This window comes from Amaranthus tricolor, chromosome 14, assembly GCF_026212465.1.
Source record: "Amaranthus tricolor cultivar Red isolate AtriRed21 chromosome 14, ASM2621246v1, whole genome shotgun sequence".
Lineage (NCBI taxonomy): Eukaryota > Viridiplantae > Streptophyta > Magnoliopsida > Caryophyllales > Amaranthaceae > Amaranthus > Amaranthus tricolor.
In genome coordinates, this window is record NC_080060.1 from 15472005 (window position 1) to 15491463 (window position 19459).

At 35.5% G+C, this 19459-nt stretch overlaps 1 protein-coding gene across 1 annotated transcript; it reads right to left on the reverse strand.

Moving 5' to 3' along the window:
* Positions 1 to 522: 522 nt before the first annotated feature.
* LOC130799576 (N6-adenosine-methyltransferase MT-A70-like) lies at positions 523 to 13511 on the reverse strand. Its single transcript, XM_057662714.1, has 7 exons — positions 12336 to 13511; positions 9622 to 9720; positions 4110 to 4193; positions 3635 to 3987; positions 1780 to 1996; positions 1618 to 1697; positions 523 to 1102 (listed from the first exon to the last, which is right to left on the reverse strand). The coding sequence occupies exons 1-7, from the start codon at positions 13461 to 13463 to the stop codon at positions 814 to 816; spliced, it is 2250 nt and encodes a 749-aa protein (XP_057518697.1). The 5' UTR covers positions 13464 to 13511; the 3' UTR covers positions 523 to 813.
* Between the last annotated feature and the right edge of the window lie 5948 nt (positions 13512 to 19459).

Consider the following 19459-nt stretch of genomic DNA (forward strand, 5'->3'; position numbering starts at 1 on the left):
ACCCAAATAGACTGACATTTGAAGAATTTTAAGAAATATTTAAATAAATTATCTTATTGTGTATTCGTAAATTTTGTATGAGACCGTCTCGTTCGAGAATTTTTCATTCAAATTCTCCCCGATAGAGACTATGAGTTGATCATTTTTTAGAGATTAAATTTTGTTTTCCACAATGCTATCCACCTTACTTAATTTGGCTTCGTGCAAACTACTACTTTCATTAATATCATTTGCGCTTCACATGTAAAACCAAAAATGATAATAGTAATTTTATTTTATTAAAGAAACTTAATTTTTCTTTTTAAAAAATTGACAAACCAAAGCTTAAGGAACTCGATGGAAGAAAAAATGGACTTTGAACTGCAAGTTTAAAAACCGAAAAAACAGAAAATGACTCCAAAAGGAGGATGTTCAGAGCTGGCAGGTTTTGACGAGTTCGCCAAACTATATTCACTATTCAGTAGGGGGAAGTCCAACAAGAAACTTCCAACATATCAGAAACGGTAAAAGAGCAGGCTAAGCTTATCCAAAATAAAACTTGCATTCCTAAGATGAATTATTCTTTTTACCATCAAATACAATTGTACTCCAACATCTTCAAAGTAATTAAGAGCTAATTTTACAGGATATATGACCTCAACAAAATATCTCAAAAATCTAGTAATATGTAGATCTAAGTAACATTTCTAAATAATTAAACTCAAAGCCATTAATTTCCAGGCGTCGCTTGTACTTTTCCTAATTACGAGTTCTATTAAGTAACAGATGGACATGCAACTCCAATCCCGAAATACTACAACAGTATGGATGCGACTAACCAGCTTTTACCATCTCAACATCTTGACTTCCCAGAGGCTTCTCTTCTGCAACAAAAGCTGCTTCTGCAGTAGCAGCCTGAGTGAATGATTGTGGCACAAATTTGGTTTCTGGCCCTGAGAATGGGGTTGTCACTTCAGGGCCACTACCGTCTACCTCCATAGCGGAGCTCCTTGGAGGTGATGGTGGTTGAATCTCAATGTCTGGATATGCAGCTTTAAACCTGCCCCTTAGTCCCTCATCTACCAAGCGGACTCCATTGAGTTGATTTCCAAGTGACAACCACCTGAATACCACACAGAATTAATTTATCAAAAACAAAATAAAGATTTATCAACTAACACGCATACACCAATGATTTGATCCCTCAAATTAAGCACAAAAAAACTCACACTGCTGGTATCCAATAAAATCCCATAGGTTCAGCAGAAAATTCATAACCCCCCCCCCCCTAAGGCCCCAACCCTAGTCCATCCCTGCCTCCATAAATTTGATTTAAGATGCAGAAATGATGCTGAACATTTAGTAATTTCAGGATTAGAGTACATCTAATGATATGAACTGCAATTTAACAGAAGTATTCCAATAAATTTAAAACTCCATGAATTTGATTTGCATCTTGCCATTCATATCATGGAAACAAGAAGAAACAAGTTAAGAAAACTTATATAACTAATTGCAAGAAATACGAAACAAACTAAGCAAACATTGGACCGGCTTTTATAATAGGACTGAGCACATCAGACGAGGAGCATTTTATGGCATAAACGAGAATACTGAAGCAAAATAAACAAAGTATACCCTGCATGTGTATTATGCATACGAGCAAAAAGTTCCAGCTTCCTAGTCCTCGGACTTATCCTCTCAAGCAAAGGATACATCTGCAGGAAAAAAAGAAAGACATTACAACTTATGAAGCACAAACTAAAGATTTGATAACACAATTCCTCTACTCCAAATTACCTCATCTGGTTTACGACTAGTCTCCCGAACTTCTGCTACAATTACATCGGTGTCAATATTCCTGTTGACCTCAGGGTTTCCTTTTATGCCAACAAGGCAATGCTCTTTGCTGTGGTTGAGCCAATGACCTGTGCGTCCAGTTCTAATAATCCTCTGAAGTTGATTAGTCTTCACCCAAATGATCTCTTCAACACGTTTATAACCCCACGATTCCAAACTGTAGAATGACCAAAAGATCTTATTATAGTCACATAGAGCTAAATAATGCATAAAAAATATATAAATGAATATTTTTAAAAAAAACATGGTCCATAATAGGAATACTTTAAAAAATTGACATAATAAATTTCCCTAGCCTAGCCATTTATTCCTTTTAAGTGTAACAACAAAACATTCAACTATAGCATACAACACTTATTCTCCCAAGGCTCAGCTATGCAAAACTAGTTGTAAATGTATCCTACAGACTTGCTTTTGAGCTTACGGAAATGAACCCCTCCGTACCAATTATTTAACTATATTTACATCAAAAAGCTATAACATTGAAAAGCAAATGTAGCAAAAGGAGTGGGACAAAGGGTGACATCACTAAAAAATGCTTTTCATAATGATAATATTCAATAACACCATTAACCCCTGTTCATAAAGCTCCTGCTTTTAACGAAGAGGGAGTTTGATAAACAGTGTTACGTCCACCGTTCGTGATACAAGGAATTTTAATTTGACTTGGGTGGGTAAATAGTAATAAAAATACTTCTAGACAAGAAATGCTGGCACAAAAATTTTTAAATTAATTGGTGTGCAATCATGAGACAAAGTACCATATGCTGGCGAAAGTTTACAAGCTGATTGGAATAGATTTTCATGTGGACTAATGTACATATTAGGATCTAACAAAAAATACTTCTTACAATTAATCCACTCACAATAAAATCTGATAATATAAATATACATGCACACAACTAATTATTAATTAATACATTTAGATGCTGGTAATAAATCACTCCATACTCCACAGGATAGAAAAATGATTCGAGTAACCGGAAACTGGTTACGTGAACAGGAACAGGAAACGTGAAACGATTGTGGTGATTTCGGAACGATTGGGTAAGAAATAAATCATTGTAATAAGATTTTGCTTTTAGAGAAATTTATTTAAATTTAGAAATAAAAGTACAATTATAGAAAAATAAATTAAAGTGATGAATTAGAGTAATGAAATTTAAAAAACAATAAATTGAAGTTTGAAGTTTAACAAGTAAAGAAAAGGGCTAAATGGAAAAGGTGTATCTGTGTAAAAGAGATAAAAGGACAAAAATAAGAAGGTAGTTGCCAGTTAGCTGAAAGGGCAGCTGGCAATTGCGTGTTATCAGAAAGAGATAAAAAGAAAGAGAAAGAAATAAAAAAGAATCCACCTTCTCACTCACTTCATGCTCCCTTCTCTTTCTCTTTTACTCTGTAAATGAATTAAGCTTTGAGACAAAACCCATCAACCAATTTTAGATATCCTATTTCCTTCCTCTCACTTTGTCTCTCTTCTCTCTCGCATAAAATTGGGTTGCGTCTCAGGCCCGTTCTATATGTTAACGACCAGCATTTGGGAACGATTGACTCAGATCGCCAAACGGCCGCATCCCATGTTTCGGGTCTCTATGGTTAAGAGTCATAAGTTGGGACCATTACATGTAACATTTCACAAAATTTCCTCTAAAATAGGCTAAGCCCATGATAAGGAATTGACAATTAAATACTGAAACATCTTTAAAGATATAGCTGGCAGCTGTGAAAAATAAAGACCATCAATATGATAAACAAGCTGAGAAAAATAAATAAAAAAATACTTTTGATGACATACCATTCTCGACCAAGTTCCATTGCGCGTCCAGTAACCCATAGGAATATAAGACCATCAGTCTGCAATGCAGGGACATTAAGAGTTCGCATTTCTTCATCCCCCATTGTCCCATATGGCAATTCCATATGAATATCCCATGGTGGATCAGCCATAATAACCCCAAATTGTCCCAAGATGTCCATTCTGAAATTCCGGATGTCACAATTTATCCACTGTGGTTCACCAAGTTCCACTTCTGAACAATAATGTGCTCTCTGAGCCTTTAATGGTCTGGATGGAGGAAGAGCTACAGTTCCCATCATTGGTGACACATCAGGAGTTGGATCAAGTTCATAATGAACGTACTTGCATGTCTGGAACAGAAACGGTACACAAAAGCATAAAACTATGTAAGCCCCAAAATTCAGATTAAACTAGATCAAAAATTCAAGGCTACATAGTAGAGAGAAGAAATTAAAAGAGTGAAAGGCTTTACCTTCATGTGACGGCATGTATCAAGAAAAGAGCAATCTCCTAAATTGATATCTGTATGTGGGGCAATAATTCGCCGGAAATGAACCTGAGGAACACTCAGAAAAGGCATCAAAAACTGTTAGTAGGGATCGTAACAAATTGCAAACGCACCAAATGAACTCACAGCTCTACTGAAGGGACACAAAATAGAATCAAGTTCTATTTTGAGGTTTTTATATCCAAAGATAGAGAGCAGACATACACTTGAGAGTTGAGAAACTGAAAAAGTATAACAGTTAACAACTTCCCTACCTGTGCTATAATCAATCCCCTTTACACCCTATCATTCATGTTTCAAGCAGATTGTAAATTTAGGATGTAGAAGGATTTTGGCAAATAGCTTTTCCAAAGGCTTTTTAGTTGACTTTTGGATTCGGCTTTTTGGTTAGTCAAACAGCAAAAAAAAAAGTATTTCATAAACGATTTTGAACCAACTAAAAAGCAGACTTATAAGCTAAAAACAAAAAGCTATTTGAAGTAGCTTTTTTCGTTGATTTTGGGATTTTATCCACTTTTTTTCCAACAAATAGACAACAACCAACAATTAATTTTTGCTAAAATGGTGGCTTATCAATCTTTTCACTTGGAACGCCCTAGAATTACATAACAACAAGAATATCAGAGCCTTGATCCCAAAAGATTTGGGTCGGCTACATAAACCAATATAATCAGTTTCAATTGTCGTTCACATTGATTTTTTCCTTCATTCATTCCGATTTTCTACCATCTAAAATTGTAACTGTAAGTCATTAATATCATTTTCCACTCTTATCTTCCAAGTCATCTTTGGTCATCCTTGCTGTCTTTTTAAGTCTCTCGAGCTTCGACTTTCCATCTTCCTTACCTGTTCGCTTATAATTCATCTTTTCACATGCCCAAACGAAACGATATTCTATTTCGTTTTTTTTTTCTTAATATTTGCAACTCCTAAACCCTTTATTATATTTTCATTTTGAAGTATATCCCTCAAGGTATGTCCATTCATCCATTAAAAAGTTTGCTCCCATCTTTCTATTATGATCCTTTCTAAAACCCAAACATTTCGATCCATATAGTAGCACTAGTGTTGTAGGAACAAACAACCAACTCATCCATAACGAAACCAAAGATTAGTTTTTAATATTTGAATTGGGTTCCTTCTTATTTTTAAGCTTATATTTAGGATATTTGAAATCCACAAAATAAGTATCTTAAGTTTATACAAAGCCTCTTAATTAGTTTTAGTTTATATTTAGTGTTCATCTTTTAGGTTTTCTTTTAGATAACTTAGTTTTTATGATAAAGTTTAGTTTACTTATTTAGTTTTTAAGTAGGATTTTGAAAGGCTTGTTTATTTGTTATTGCAATACTTTGTTAGATTATTTTTCTAAGTTCGTTTAATTTAGTTAAGTGTGTTAGAATATAGTTCCGTGTGTTTTGCATACGCTGGTTTATAATAGAGGTGCATAATTAGCAAAAGAAGTCAAAGCAAAGAGCTACCAAGAACTAGTCCAATGCACACATTAAAGGAAGAAAACTAATTTCACCATCTATATGCCGCCTGTCAGCTCAACAAGAAGTGGGACTACGGAACAACATGCAACCACCACCCACTTGCCCAAGAACAGCCTACATACTTAAATAACCGCCCCCCTTGTTCAAAAAAACCTCCAACTACCTAGAAGTGGAGATGATGCCTAGAAGTTATTTCATCATGGAAGGAAGTTGGGACATCATGGTAAAAGTGAAAGATCATGTTTGGAAGTTACATGCATCATAGAGGACATGGAGAAGAGTAGTTATTTGTTAGTGGAAGTTACACGGTTTGTTTGTAGAAACTGTGCGCACCATTTAGGGTTTAGGAATTTTAGAAGTTATTTTCTATTTTAGTTTTTCAATAAATAGTTAGCTTGTATTTCATTTCAAAGTGAAGTTGAATTTTTGATTAAAAAAAAAGAAACTGTGTTACAAAACCTTTATCTTTTCAATTTTTCCTTGGATTGGGACCAATTGAGAGAAAGTAAGAACCTAGCTTAACATTCATTGTTAGCGTGGGTGTTTGTGTTCAAGGGTGTTAATTATTTTGTGGATTCAAAGAAAGTTAATGGATGTCCACTACTCTAGTTGTGCTACAAAGAAATAGCTAAATTTAGTGGTCTTTGGAGGCCATTGATGAATGTTATCTTATCAACACTCAAAGATGGTTAAGCCCTAATTGAATCAAATTACTTGGATTCTTCAAATCTTTATCCTATCTTTCCATTCTTATTGTCGGACATTTAGATTAAAAAAATAAAAAAAAAAAAAACACAAAAATTGTTCCTTTTGTTCAACATTGCCACGCCCCAATATAATCCTTTGTTTGTTCTTCATTGTTGATTGTAAGTCCCCTTAGGGCGGCAGTCTTACAACAGGTGTAATGGTTATTCGATAACATTTACCCTTCCACTTTAAGGGCACACCTAGATCACATAATATTCCAATAGTCACTCTCTATTTTAGCCACTTACACATAATTATATTGGTCACATCCTGCTGGATGTTCATAATACTCTGAAAATATTTCCCACGCCCCGATATAATCCTTTGTTTGTTCTTCATTGTTGATTGTAAGTCCCCTTAGGGCGGCAGTCTTACAACAGGTGTAATGGTTATTCGATAACATTTACCCTTCCACTTTAAGGGCACACCTAGATCACATAATATTCCAATAGTCACTCTCTATTTTAGCCACTTACACATAATATTGGTCACATCCTGCTGGATGTTCATAATACTCTGAAAATATTTCCCACGCCCCAATATAATCCTTTGTTTGTTCTTCATTGTTGATTGTAAGTCCCCTTAGGGCGGCAGTCTTACAACAGGTGTAATGGTTATTCGATAACATTTACCCTTCCACTTTAAGGGCACACCTAGATCACATAAGATTCCAATAGTCACTCTCTATTTTAGCCACTTACACATAATTATATTGGTCACATCCTGCTGGATGTTCATAATACTCTGAAAATATTTCCCACGCCCCAATATAATCCTTTGTTTGTTCTTCATTGTTGATTGTAAGTCCCCTTAGGGCAGCAGTCTTACAACAGGTGTAATGGTTATTCGATAACATTTACCCTTCCACTTTAAGGGCACACCTAGATCACATAATATTCCAATAGTCACTCTATTTTAGCCAATTACACATAATTATATTGGTCACATCCTGCTGGATGTTCATAATACTCTGAAAATATACAACTTCCACTTAAAGCGATTTTTTTTCTTTTACCTTTATAATGTCTCTCGTTATCTTATTTGTGCTAAAATTACAATACATGTACTATGCATTGACTAACTTAATTTGAAACCTCATAACTCCAACTCTTATCTCCATCATTCTAACTTAGCATTTACCCTCTTTCTGGTCTCATCTGCCCAAACAATGCCATCAACAAATAACATGTATCAAGGCACATCTCCTTGTACCGATCGAGTTATCTCATCAACGACAGTTGTGAAAAGAAATGGGCTTAGGAAATACCCAAACAATGCCATCCACTATTGACGCTCCACATGTCGTAACTTTCATATTTACTTCTCGATACATATCCTGCTTTATAATAATGTATATCATGGGAATATCCTTCTTTGTCATTGCCCGCCAAAGTACTTCTTGGTATCTTATCCTATGCTTTTTCTAAGTCAATAAAAACTATATGCAAGTCTCTTTTTAAGTCCTACAGTACTCCATTATTTGTCTCATAAGATCAATTGCCTTCATCTCTCTAATATAAATTCAAATTAGTTCTTTGATATGGAGGTACATCTTCTGATACGTATCTCTATCATTCTTTCCTATAACTTCATTGTATAGCGCATGCGTTTTATTCCTCGATAGTTAGAGCAATCTTAGACATCTCATTCGTTCTTATAAACAGGCAATAGAGTACTTCTCATTGGGAATTTTGTTTATCCTCCAAAATCTGGTTTTGGTATCAAAATCATTGAAAACTTGCTAAAATCAGATCAAGCTCTTGAATCTCAATAAACTCTTGGAACTGAATAATGCCACCTACAAATCTTTCGAACAAAGACTTGCCTCTTCAGACTTTCACGATTCATGAAATATGTCAAAAGTAAATTATCTTCTTTCAAAATTTTGTGATTCTTTCATCAAGAAAATCGTTAATTTTATTTTCTTTGATCATGGATCAACTGGCTATATGATTAATTGGAATATGCTTTATCCTTCTAAAACTTCTATCAATCTTATCTTGTATCTTAATTCAAGTTCAATTTTGATGTATGAGCTTAACTCTTAAGACACATAACTCAAGTCCATTACATGTGATTTATGTTGTGTTCTTAGTTTTAAGAAGAGTGAGGCGCACCGAGGCGGTAAAGGCCCTTAGAGCCTAGGCGCAAAGTGCAGGGCGAAGGCATGAGCTTTTTGTATGTGAGACGCACTTTTTCGCTAATGCTTAACAATCAATTTTAGAACATATATAATACTTCAAGCAACACGATATTCATATTTTCGTATCAACAAGCTTAAAAACAATTATTATTCTTGCGGTAAACACCACTATAGCACAAAACTATTATAATGAGGATACGAAGAATTCCCAAATTTATTTTCTTCTTTGCATGCTTTTTGTTTTTCTTAGAAAAGCAACTTTTTTTCAAACTTCATATTCAAGTAAATTTAAGTTTTGAGTTTTTCTTCTTTTTCAAACAAACAAGTATAAGTTAACTACCTAACCCAACAAAGAGGCGCACCGAGCGCACAAAGCGTGAAGCGCATCAAGGCGCCCAAGGCGCACGCCTCTTGTAGTGGGCTTTGCCTCACCTAGCCGCAGCATTTTCAGCCGAGCCTGAGCTCGAAGCACACAAGGCGCGAAGCGAGGCGCGCTTTTTAAAACTAAGGTTTGAGCTCATTTCTTGACTCTAAAAGCATATATCAATTTTGCCACAAACATAAACACAAAATTTCTCAAATTTCCCTTTTGTGTGTTGAGTGTTTGACCCCAAAAACACCTCGAACCTAGAAATCATTCAAACAAGACATTTTGAACTACAAACCTATATTTACAATTTTTCTGGATCAAGATAGTTGTTGGGTGTCAGAATTCATTCTCTTACAAATTATCCAACATGGTACAACAATACTTAAGATAAATTAGAGACTTGATGAAACACAAGTCATGTGCTAGTAGCAGAAACAAACAAAACTTAGAAGTTGGATTAACAATGATTAAAAGCTCCTAGAATAATCTGTCCCTTCACACTCCAAGCTGAATATGGCAACCACATATTACCCAACACAAAGTCCAAAAGATACCTTTGCAAATGACAATAGACATGTGCCAGTGCTAGTGCTTCATGTAATACAATACATTTAGTTCTATCTCTCTTTATGTAATGTTCTTACCTTGCTCATTGTGTGTTTCTATTAATTCATTGCATGCACATAGGTCTAACCTCAAGCTAATGAGTAGTGGACATACCTTCTCACATGCTATGTATGATCCAGATTTATGTCGACAATCCTCTTTTGTCAAAGCTGCACAATACTCCTTCAGTTGCGGCCCACCTTTTGTCTTAAACTGAAATGAAATATCAACAACCGGTGTCAATGTCACATATATAGCCTCATAAAACAGTCAGCAACAGTATGTCGCAGCAAATTTTCAGGAAACCTGACAAATAATACATCCAAAGACGGAACATATTGCAAAAAAAATATATATAATATTCACCACATAGAGGCATACTTTAAGACTTTTAAAAACGTCTCACATATGATCCCCTATGTAGCACAGTTTACAGGCCATACGACATGCTTTACAAATCAAAGAACACCGACAAATCAGACATGCAAAAGAAAAAAATAGATACAATTTCTAATTACAGTGGTAGAAGATTTGGGAAAGTATGTTGACCTAACAAGAAAAATCTCATCCAATGTTCGAAATTCATCTCCATGCACAAACATGTCTCACCTAGAGTGGGGTTCGGGAGATCGAGTATACACGACTTTACCTTTGTTAGTGATAAAACTAACAAAGAAGTTGTTTCCAATTACAAACATGTATTTTTAAGAAGTAATTAGTAATATGAAAATTTATGAGAGAACTCATGCTTGTAAGCCTTTCCATGGATATTGACATGGACTTCCCATGTAAAATTACACATAACTCATTACCATTTGCATGGCTCCATTATTATCTTATACTACCCAGGCCATGAGTATCACGACTAAGATCATTTGTTATAATTACTCTTGTAATGTCTACAATAGAATAATACTCAAACTCATTGGCTCTGAGCCAAATATTTAGTTTTACGTTCAACTTTTGATAGTATTTTTTGTGAGCTGAGCTAGTAAGTGAAACATTCACTAGAAGTAGAGCAACAAGGGTACATAAAGCAAATATACATGCTTCATCACCAACTACACTACCAACCTAAAGGTAAACGATAAGCAAACTAAGAAATAATATCACATAAGATGCCAGAATCTGAGAAACCAAGACTCAAGCTACTTTTTACGAAGAGTGAACTCGTAAAAGTATATGAGATTTCACACCTCAAAAATCAAAGCAAAATTCATTCAGATCATGGAGGCCAACAGACCAGTGAGATATTCTAGAGGCTTCAAGTATAAGCAACTTTTCATATACATCAAATACATTCACAAGCAGGCATTTTCTGTAAATCTATGCTCACATTGCGATTTCCCCAGTTCCAAACAATGCCATAATTCTACCTTTTTAAGTGCAAAACTTATGAGAAAAAGAAATTACTCAACTTACGGTGGCAAAATATCTATAAATCTGAAACCATCATTAGATACTTAACCTCTCCTAACCCAATTCTACCTAAGATCAATTTAAGTAATGAAGTGATTCACTTCAAATTTTGAACCACAATCCTTCATTTTAGTAGCAAGAACTATTCAAAAGATAACAGCAAATTGATACTTCATACAAGTGAGAAAGATGAAAGCGTTGATGATAATGAGTGATGATAGAGGGTATCTACACTCAAAAAATCAAGAAGATTGATGATGATGAGTGAATGGGGGAGGGAGGAGAGAAAACCATAAAATAAAAATAAGGCCGCATCGCATCACAATGGCCGCGTTGTAAAGGTTTTCAAAACAAACGAACCGATATTTCCCGCGTTGTAATGGTATAAAAAAACCGCATTTTGGGCCGCATTACGGGATATCGTAAGGTTTCAACCGATATTTAGACGATATGATAACCGTATCAGCGTTCCGTTACCGCGATCGCAACCGTCACCGCATCTTTACACTATGGAGAAAACAAATGAGAGGTAGGTAGTCAATCAAAGTATTAAGGGCATTTTCAACATTTCTTGAAGAAGCTAAGCTCATTTGGGATTCCCCACCTATGCCATTTGCTACCCAGCTACGACCATAACAGCTCAATCTTTTCAGGGAATTCACTTTATAAAAAGTATTATCATGTCAAACATCCCTATTATCAGATGTTCCATCCATTCTTCTTTAATACTACTCTCGTCTTTATTCCTTCATAGTACTCTCGCCGAATACAAGACTACCTAATGTATGCACTTCAGGCGGTTTGAAATGCACACATACTGAAAAAAAAAATATATATAGTCTGCACAACAAAAATGTTTTGGACTAAGAACCTTAATTACAAGAACTTTAGTCGTTACGGTGAGCTTAAAGGACATAGGAATAATAATTACCTAAATAAGAAATGAAAATGGCATCAATACAATCTGGTGCAACAATGTGAACAATCATCCAAGTCACGCTTACAAGTTATACAGCTTACATATCCACAATAAGTGCAAGTATATAATATGAATCTGATAATGCAATACAATCGGCTGCAACAATTCCAACAATCACCTAGCTCACATATACGCAATGAAGCACAAACGTAGCTAAACTACATATCCGCAGTAAGTACAAGAATATAATATGAAAATGGTGATGCAACATAGAAGGCTGCAACAATTCCAACAATCATCTAGGGCCTCATACGAGTGATGGAGCATAAATGCAACTAAATTACATACTCACAGTTAGTTCAAGTATACATACGGAAATGGTAAAGCAATACAAGCAGCTCCAACAATGCCAACAATCATCTAGGTTGAGTATACAAGCAATAAACCATGAATCCAACTAAACCGACAGTAAGAGTGAGAATATAATCACCTTTGCGGCTACCATGGTTTCTCTGGCAGTCGGTCGATGAATAAGGTCAAGTAACTCCTCACCAGTCTTAGACTTTTGCATTTCCTTAAAAGACTTCTTATTCAACAACGCCTCAAGATCCTTCATAACATCTTCCTCCGATGTCTGCTTAACAGGTACACCCGCATTCAGCACACCAATTGAACCATTTGATCCAAAGGGAGGTGGCCTATGATGAGGTGGCATGCCCATCCCTCTATGCATCCCCATCATTCCCATTCCTCTAGGACCAGGACCACCTCTAGGCCCGCCCATCATCGGCCCAGGAAACATTGGTGGCATCCCCTGCATATGTGGATCCCCAGGCCCGATGTTCCACACCTCTTGAATTCCACCTCTTGGCATCACCGCCATACCCGCCCCATTGGCCTCCGACTCATAAACCTTGTTACTAGTAACATCGGAAACCCTAATATTACTCTCAGGCAACTCTTTCGTAAGCTTCATACGATCAATATTCATCACCATAACCCTAGATTTTCCACTCACAACAAACTCCTCCAATTCAACACTTCCATTATCCTCTCCCATTGATCTCAAACCCATTTCAACGGCTAAAATTGCTCCAGATTCACCCCCAACATCTTGAAGAGCCTGCTTTTCATTCGTCCTTATCGATTCATCATTTTCCAACTTCCGTAGCACCGTCGACGAATCAATTGGACTAAAAGGAACTCTTTCGAGTAAACAGGCCGCAACCATTGACCGTACCACCAACATCGGATTCCCAGAGCTTTCCTCATCAGTTCGGAAAGTTCTAGATTCTAATTTTGCGACTCTTTTGGTAGACGAAGGAGGCTGTTGCTTGGTAAAGGTAGCTTTTTTAAGGTGGAGAGAACGAGGAGTGTTAGGGTTAGGGTTAGGGTTAGGGTTTGGAGTAAGAGGAGTAAAAGAACGGCCATTGAAGGTGGAGATAACTTGAAGAGAGAGATTTAGGGAACAAACGAGGTCAGGAACTAGGGTTTGGAGTGAAGAAATTAGGTTTTCTTGTTCCTTGTGACGAATTTCAATGCGATTTTCGAGCTGTTGACGAAGTTCTTTAATGGCGGAAATGTCATCGCCTGAATTACTTTCGGCTTGTGTTTCCATTTTCTTTGTAGTATCCCAGATTTTTTTTTTCCCCAATAATTTATCTACTCGTTTAATAGTTGTTACCGTTAAAACTTACAGATAAAAGAAGGAAGTAGAATAACTAAAAAATTAGAAGATAGAGAAAGATTTTATTTATTGGTATTTTTTATATCGGTAATTTTCATATTTATAGGCAAATTTACCTATAATTATATTGAAATGCATTCATATTAGGGTTAATTTATTAATTACCTTTTATATTATATTTTAACACTCCCCTTACATGCATTCTAATTATGAAAAATAGTAAAATATTATTACAATAAATCTACTTAATATTGCCTCATTAAAAACCTTGTCAGGAAAAACCCGAAGGGATAAAAACCTAAACGAAGGGGAAAAGAGTGTAGTGGGTATGATTCTCCCCCGGAGTTCAACAAATATCTTGTACATGACACATTCCAATTTTATGTACAAGTTGTTCGAACCTCTTTGATGGAAGGGACTTTGAACAAATCAATATGATTTTCGCTTGATTGAATTTGTTTGACTTTTACTATTTTATATTTCTAGAGGTCATGTGTGAAGAAAAGTTTTGGTGCTATGTGTTTGGTTCTATCCCCTTTTATGAAGCCTTAACTAACTTGTTCAATACAATCGGTTTTGTCTTCATAAATTATAGGTGGAGAATTTGTTATCGTGTTTATCCCACATTCTAATATGATCAATTACTAACCTTAACCAAACGTATTCTCTACTTGTTTCATAAAGGGCGATCAATTCTGCATGGTTTGATGATGTAGCGGTCAGTGTCTACTTTGTGGCTCTCCAAGATACTGTGTACCTCCATATGTGAATACATATCTATTTTGTGATTTAGCCTAATGTTGATCTGATAAGTATCCAGCATATGTGAATCCAACAAGAGTAGCATCTTGCTTTGATCGATAAAATAATCCCAGAACTTTAGTTCCTCGAAGGTAACGCAACAAATGTTATCCCACTCCAATGTCTCTTTGTTGGTGAATTACTATACCTAGCTAATAAATTAATAGCGAAAGCAATATCAAGTCTTGTATTATTAGCAAGATACATCAGAGCTCCAATTGCGCTTAAGTATGGTACTTCAGGGCCAAGAATCTCCTCGTCTTCTTCACAAGGTCGAAATAGATCATCTTTTAGTTTTAATGATCGCACCATCATTGGAGACTTCATCGGATGAGCTTTGTCCATATAAAATCTTTTTAGAACCTTTTTCTATATAGTTGGACTGGTGCACAAGGATTTCACCCCTTAAGTGCTCTATTTGTAATCTAAGGCAAAATTTTGTTTTCCTAAGATCTTTCATTTCAAATTCTTTCATCAGGTATTTTGCAGTTTGTTAAAGCTCTTTAGGAGTTCCAACGATGTTCAAATCATCAACGTAAACTGCAATTATATCCTCTTTCATTTCAAATTCTTTCATCAGGTATTTTGCAGTGTGTTCAAGCTCTTTAGGATATCCAAAGATGTTCAAATCATCAATATAAACTTGCTTTCTCTCACTTGATTAAGAAATATGATTCATGTATTATCGACAGGGAACCCAAGGATGACTGGGTTCCTGAACCTAACCATTAATTTGCTTTGCAGGTTCAAGTGAGGGGGAACAACTCATGGTATCTCGACAGTGGGTGTTCTAAGCACATGACGGGTGACAAATCTAGATTTCTCTCACTTGAAGCATATGGGGGAACGGTAACCTTCGGTGACAATATGAAGGGTGAGATAATCGCCAAAGAAAAGGTTGGAAGGTCAAGTTCCCATGCCATTGACAATGTATTTTTAGTCGAGAATTTAAAACACAATCTTCTAAGTATTTCTCAATTTTGTGATAAAGGTAACTCTGTTAAGTTTACTTCTGAACGATGCATAATTTCTAGGAACGACACAGGAGACACTGTGCTCGAGGGAATCAGAAAAGGGAACATTTATATAGTGGACCTGGACACTGTTCCCCAAACCAGTCTAACATGTTTAAGTGTTATAGAAGAAGACCCACTACTTTGGCATAAGCGTCTAGGTCATGCTAGTTATATATTAAGATCAAAAGACCTAGTTAGAGGACTACCAGCTATAAAATTCCTTAAGAATGAAATTTGTGATCCTTGTGCTAAAGGAAAGCATGTAAGGTCATTTTTTAAATCAAAGAATATGATGACTACCTCTAGACCGCTAGAATTAATTCATATGGATCTATGTGGACCTATGAGAATACGGAGCCGTAGCGGCAAAAAGTATGTATTTGTCATTGTTGATGATTATAGTAGATTCATTTGGACTTTATTTTTAGTAAGCAAAGATGAAGCTTTTGATGAGTTTGTTTCTTTCGCAAACAAAATACAAAAATCTACCAATAATCAAATAATTCACATAAGGTCTGATCATGGAAAAGAATTTGAAAATTCAAACTTTATAATATATTGCAATGCACATGGAATTAATCATAATTTTTCCGCACCAAGAACACCACAACAAAATGGAGTGCTAGAAAGGAAAAATAGAACTTTAGAAGAAATGGCCAGAACCATGTTGATTGCTAGCGGTCTACCTAGAAATTTTTGGGCCGAGGCGTTAATACTGCTTGTTATATTATGAATCGTGTATTAATAAGACCAATCACTTCAAAGACACCCTATGAATTGCTTAAAGGTGTTAAACCAAACAATTCCTATTTTCGTATATTTGGATGCAAATGCTTTGTTCATGTTAATGAAAAACGAAATATAGGCAAGTTTGATGAAAGAAGTGATGAAGCAGTATTTCTTGGCTACTCATCACATAGTAAAGCTTACAAAGTTTATAATAAAAGAACAATGTGTGTAGAAGAGTCAGTTCACATCATTTTTGATGAAACTAACTTTTCAACAAGTGGACAGGATATCAACAATGTCAAAATAGGTCTTGCTCATCTAGAAGACGATGATGAAGAAATGAAAATGCTAGATCAAGGAACAGCAGGTGAACAGCCAATACAAGAAGATACAGAAAGAACTGATCAAGTTCAGGAACTGCCATCACACCAGGACCAGCAAACTGTTCCCAATCCAGCTGTACCCACAGACAAGCAAGCTGATCCAGTAGCTGAACAGAATGTCAATCAAGTTGTTGAACCAGAACATGCTACTATTCCCACAAGAGAATTTGTGCCTAAGCCTTGGAAATATCAAAGTTACCATCCTCTTGATTTGATTGTAAGTGATATGAATAAGGGAACACAAACCAGATTCCAAATTAGAAACTTTTATGCACACTTTGCATTCCTATCATCACTTGAACCCAAAAACCATGAGGAAGCTCTAAAAGATTCCGAATGGATAGTAGCCATGCAAGATGAATTGAATGAATTTGGAAGAAATAAAGTATGGCACTTAGAGCCCAAACCAAAACACAAAAAGGTAATTGGTTTAAAATGGGTATTTTGGAACAAACTAGATGAGTACGGAATAATTGTAAGAAACAAAGCAAGGCTCGTGGTCAAAGGGTACAACCAACAAGAAGGTATTGATTACACCGAGACTTTTGCTCCGGTAGCAAGGTTAGAGGCTATTAGAATTTTAATTTATTTTGCTGCATTCATGAACTTTAAATTATATCAAATGGATGTGAAATGTGCCTTTTTAAATGGCTTTCTTGATGAAGAAGTTTTTGTTGAACAACCCCTAGGTTTTGAAAATACCTCTTGTCCTGATCATGTCTACAAGCTTGATAAAGCTTTATATGGCTTGAAGCAAGCTCATAGGCAATGGTATGAAAGACTGTCAAAGTTTTTGATTCAAAACAACTTTGTTAGAGGGAAAATCGACAAAACCTTATTCTTTAAGAATAAAGGTTCTGATATTTTGGTTGTTCAAATTTATGTTGATGATGTTATTTTTGGTGCTACCAATGATTTGTTATGTAAAGAATTTGCCAACCTTATGGGAACAGAATTTGAAATGAGCATGATGGGAGAATTAAATTTCTTCCTTGGTTTACAAATTAAACAAACTGAAAATGATATTTTTATTCATCAACAAAAATACATAAAAGAACTTCTTAAGAAGTATGGACTAAACAACGCTAAGACCAACCATACACCCATGGCTACAAATGTTAGATTAGATGAAGACTTAAATGGGATTAATGTAGATCAAACAATGTATCGAGGTATGATCGGTTCATTATTATATCTAACAGTAAGCAGACCTGATATTTCATTTAGTGTTGGTTTATGCGCTAGATTTCAGTCTAACCCCAAAGAGTCACATTTTATAGCAGTAAAAAGAATCCTGAGATATTTAAAGGGAACAGATGACTTGTCCCTATTTTACCCTAAAAGTGATGTCTATGACTTGAAAGGTTTTAGTGATGCAGATTATGCTGGAGATCTTGTGAACAGAAAAAGTACTTCAGGATTGGTACAATTTCTTGGCTCTTGTTTAGTGTCATGGTGCTCCAAGAAACAAAACACCGTAGCATTATCCACTGCTGAAGCTGAATATGTAGCAGCAGCAGCTTGCTGTTCCCAAATGCTTTGCATAAAACAGCAGCTAAGAGATTTTGGTATTAAATTTGAATGTGTTCCTATTTATTGTGATAATACCAGTGCCATATGCATATCCAAAGATCCAGTGCATCATTCTAGGGTTAAACACATACATATAAGACATCATTTTCTTAAGGACAATGTAGAAAACAAAAATATAATAGTCAAGCATGTTAACACTAATGAGCAAGTTGCAGATATCATGACTAAACCGCTTCCAAGGGAACAATATGAAAAGATGAGATTGAAACTCGGTATGATCAAGCTCCACTAAAGTTGATAGCAAGAATTCCCCATGAAGCATCATGAAATTGAAAAGGGTTAAATCAACCTCAACATCTTGATTGTGAATCAATTATTGAAGGAATCAGGTATACAGTTGATAAAGTTCGTACTATAAATGTCTTCTTGATTGCATGTTTTGAATTGATCAGACCAAAGCAGCATGTGTTCATTATTTTTTTAAGATAATATAATAATATCATTTTTCAAGTTTTATATTTTTCTAATATATGGTCAACTCAAAATTAAATAATGGGAATTGGATTTATTTACTCATTCCATGAATTTGTCCCCCAACTCTTCATTAACCATTTGATTTCAATTGAAATGATTAATGCATTAAAGAGTTGAACCTTTAGTTAACCGTCCCTTCACCCATATATTAACCCTCTTCCTCACATCACACCTCTCACGCATTACTTGCTTTCCTCAGCAAACATCACTCATCATCTTCCCTCTCTCAGTACACCTTCAAAATCACAATGAAAACACCAAAAACTCCGGCAAGAAAATGAACAGGAAAACACCGAAATCCTGTAAAATTTCTCAATCGCAACCTCTTAAGGTGGTTCATCCTTCACCACAGATTGATGCTCCACCATCCTCATCTACTGAAACCAAAAATGAAACCCCTATACCATCCACAACACATGCAGGAACAAAACGCCAGATCTCCACACCAAAAGGTGGTTCATCATCTAGACCAACCAAACGTTCGAAGATTACTGATCCCGATAGTGCTAAAGAAGTTTCAAAGGAAATTTCTGTAGGGTTTGGTTTAGACAAGTACTTGTATGACACTAATCCTTTTCCACAACTTCATGCCATTTTACAAAATCAAAACTGGGAAGTATTGATGTCCGATTTCAGTTGCAACCCAATATTTCCTAACCTAATGCGTGAATTTATTTTAAATTTTTCTATTGATTGTGGGGTGTGTTCTAGCACTATTAAGGATATAAAAATAGAATTTAATAGTGTTATGTTGGGGGAATGGTTCAATATTCCTGCTGTTGGATTTGACACTTATCATGTTGGCTCAAAAATAGTGTTTTTTGGGATTAATGAAAGAACTGTTCTAAAATTCTTAGGAATTGATCAGAAGAAAGGGAAAATAAGCCACAACATCCTGTCTCCTTTGCATAAATTGTTGTATAATATTGCA

Excerpts from the sequence above, each read along its gene's own strand:
- LOC130799576 (XM_057662714.1), bottom strand. The coding sequence starts at position 13,463 with ATGGAAACACAAGCCGAAAGTAATTCAGGCGATGACATTTCCGCCATT. Across the intron at positions 4,194-9,621 it reads CATACATAGCATGTGAGAAG|GTTCATTTCCGGCGAATTAT; the intron begins GTATGTCCACTA and ends AGTGTTCCTCAG. Across the intron at positions 1,997-3,634 it reads ATGGAACTTGGTCGAGAATG|TTTGGAATCGTGGGGTTATA; the intron begins GTATGTCATCAA and ends GTCATTCTACAG.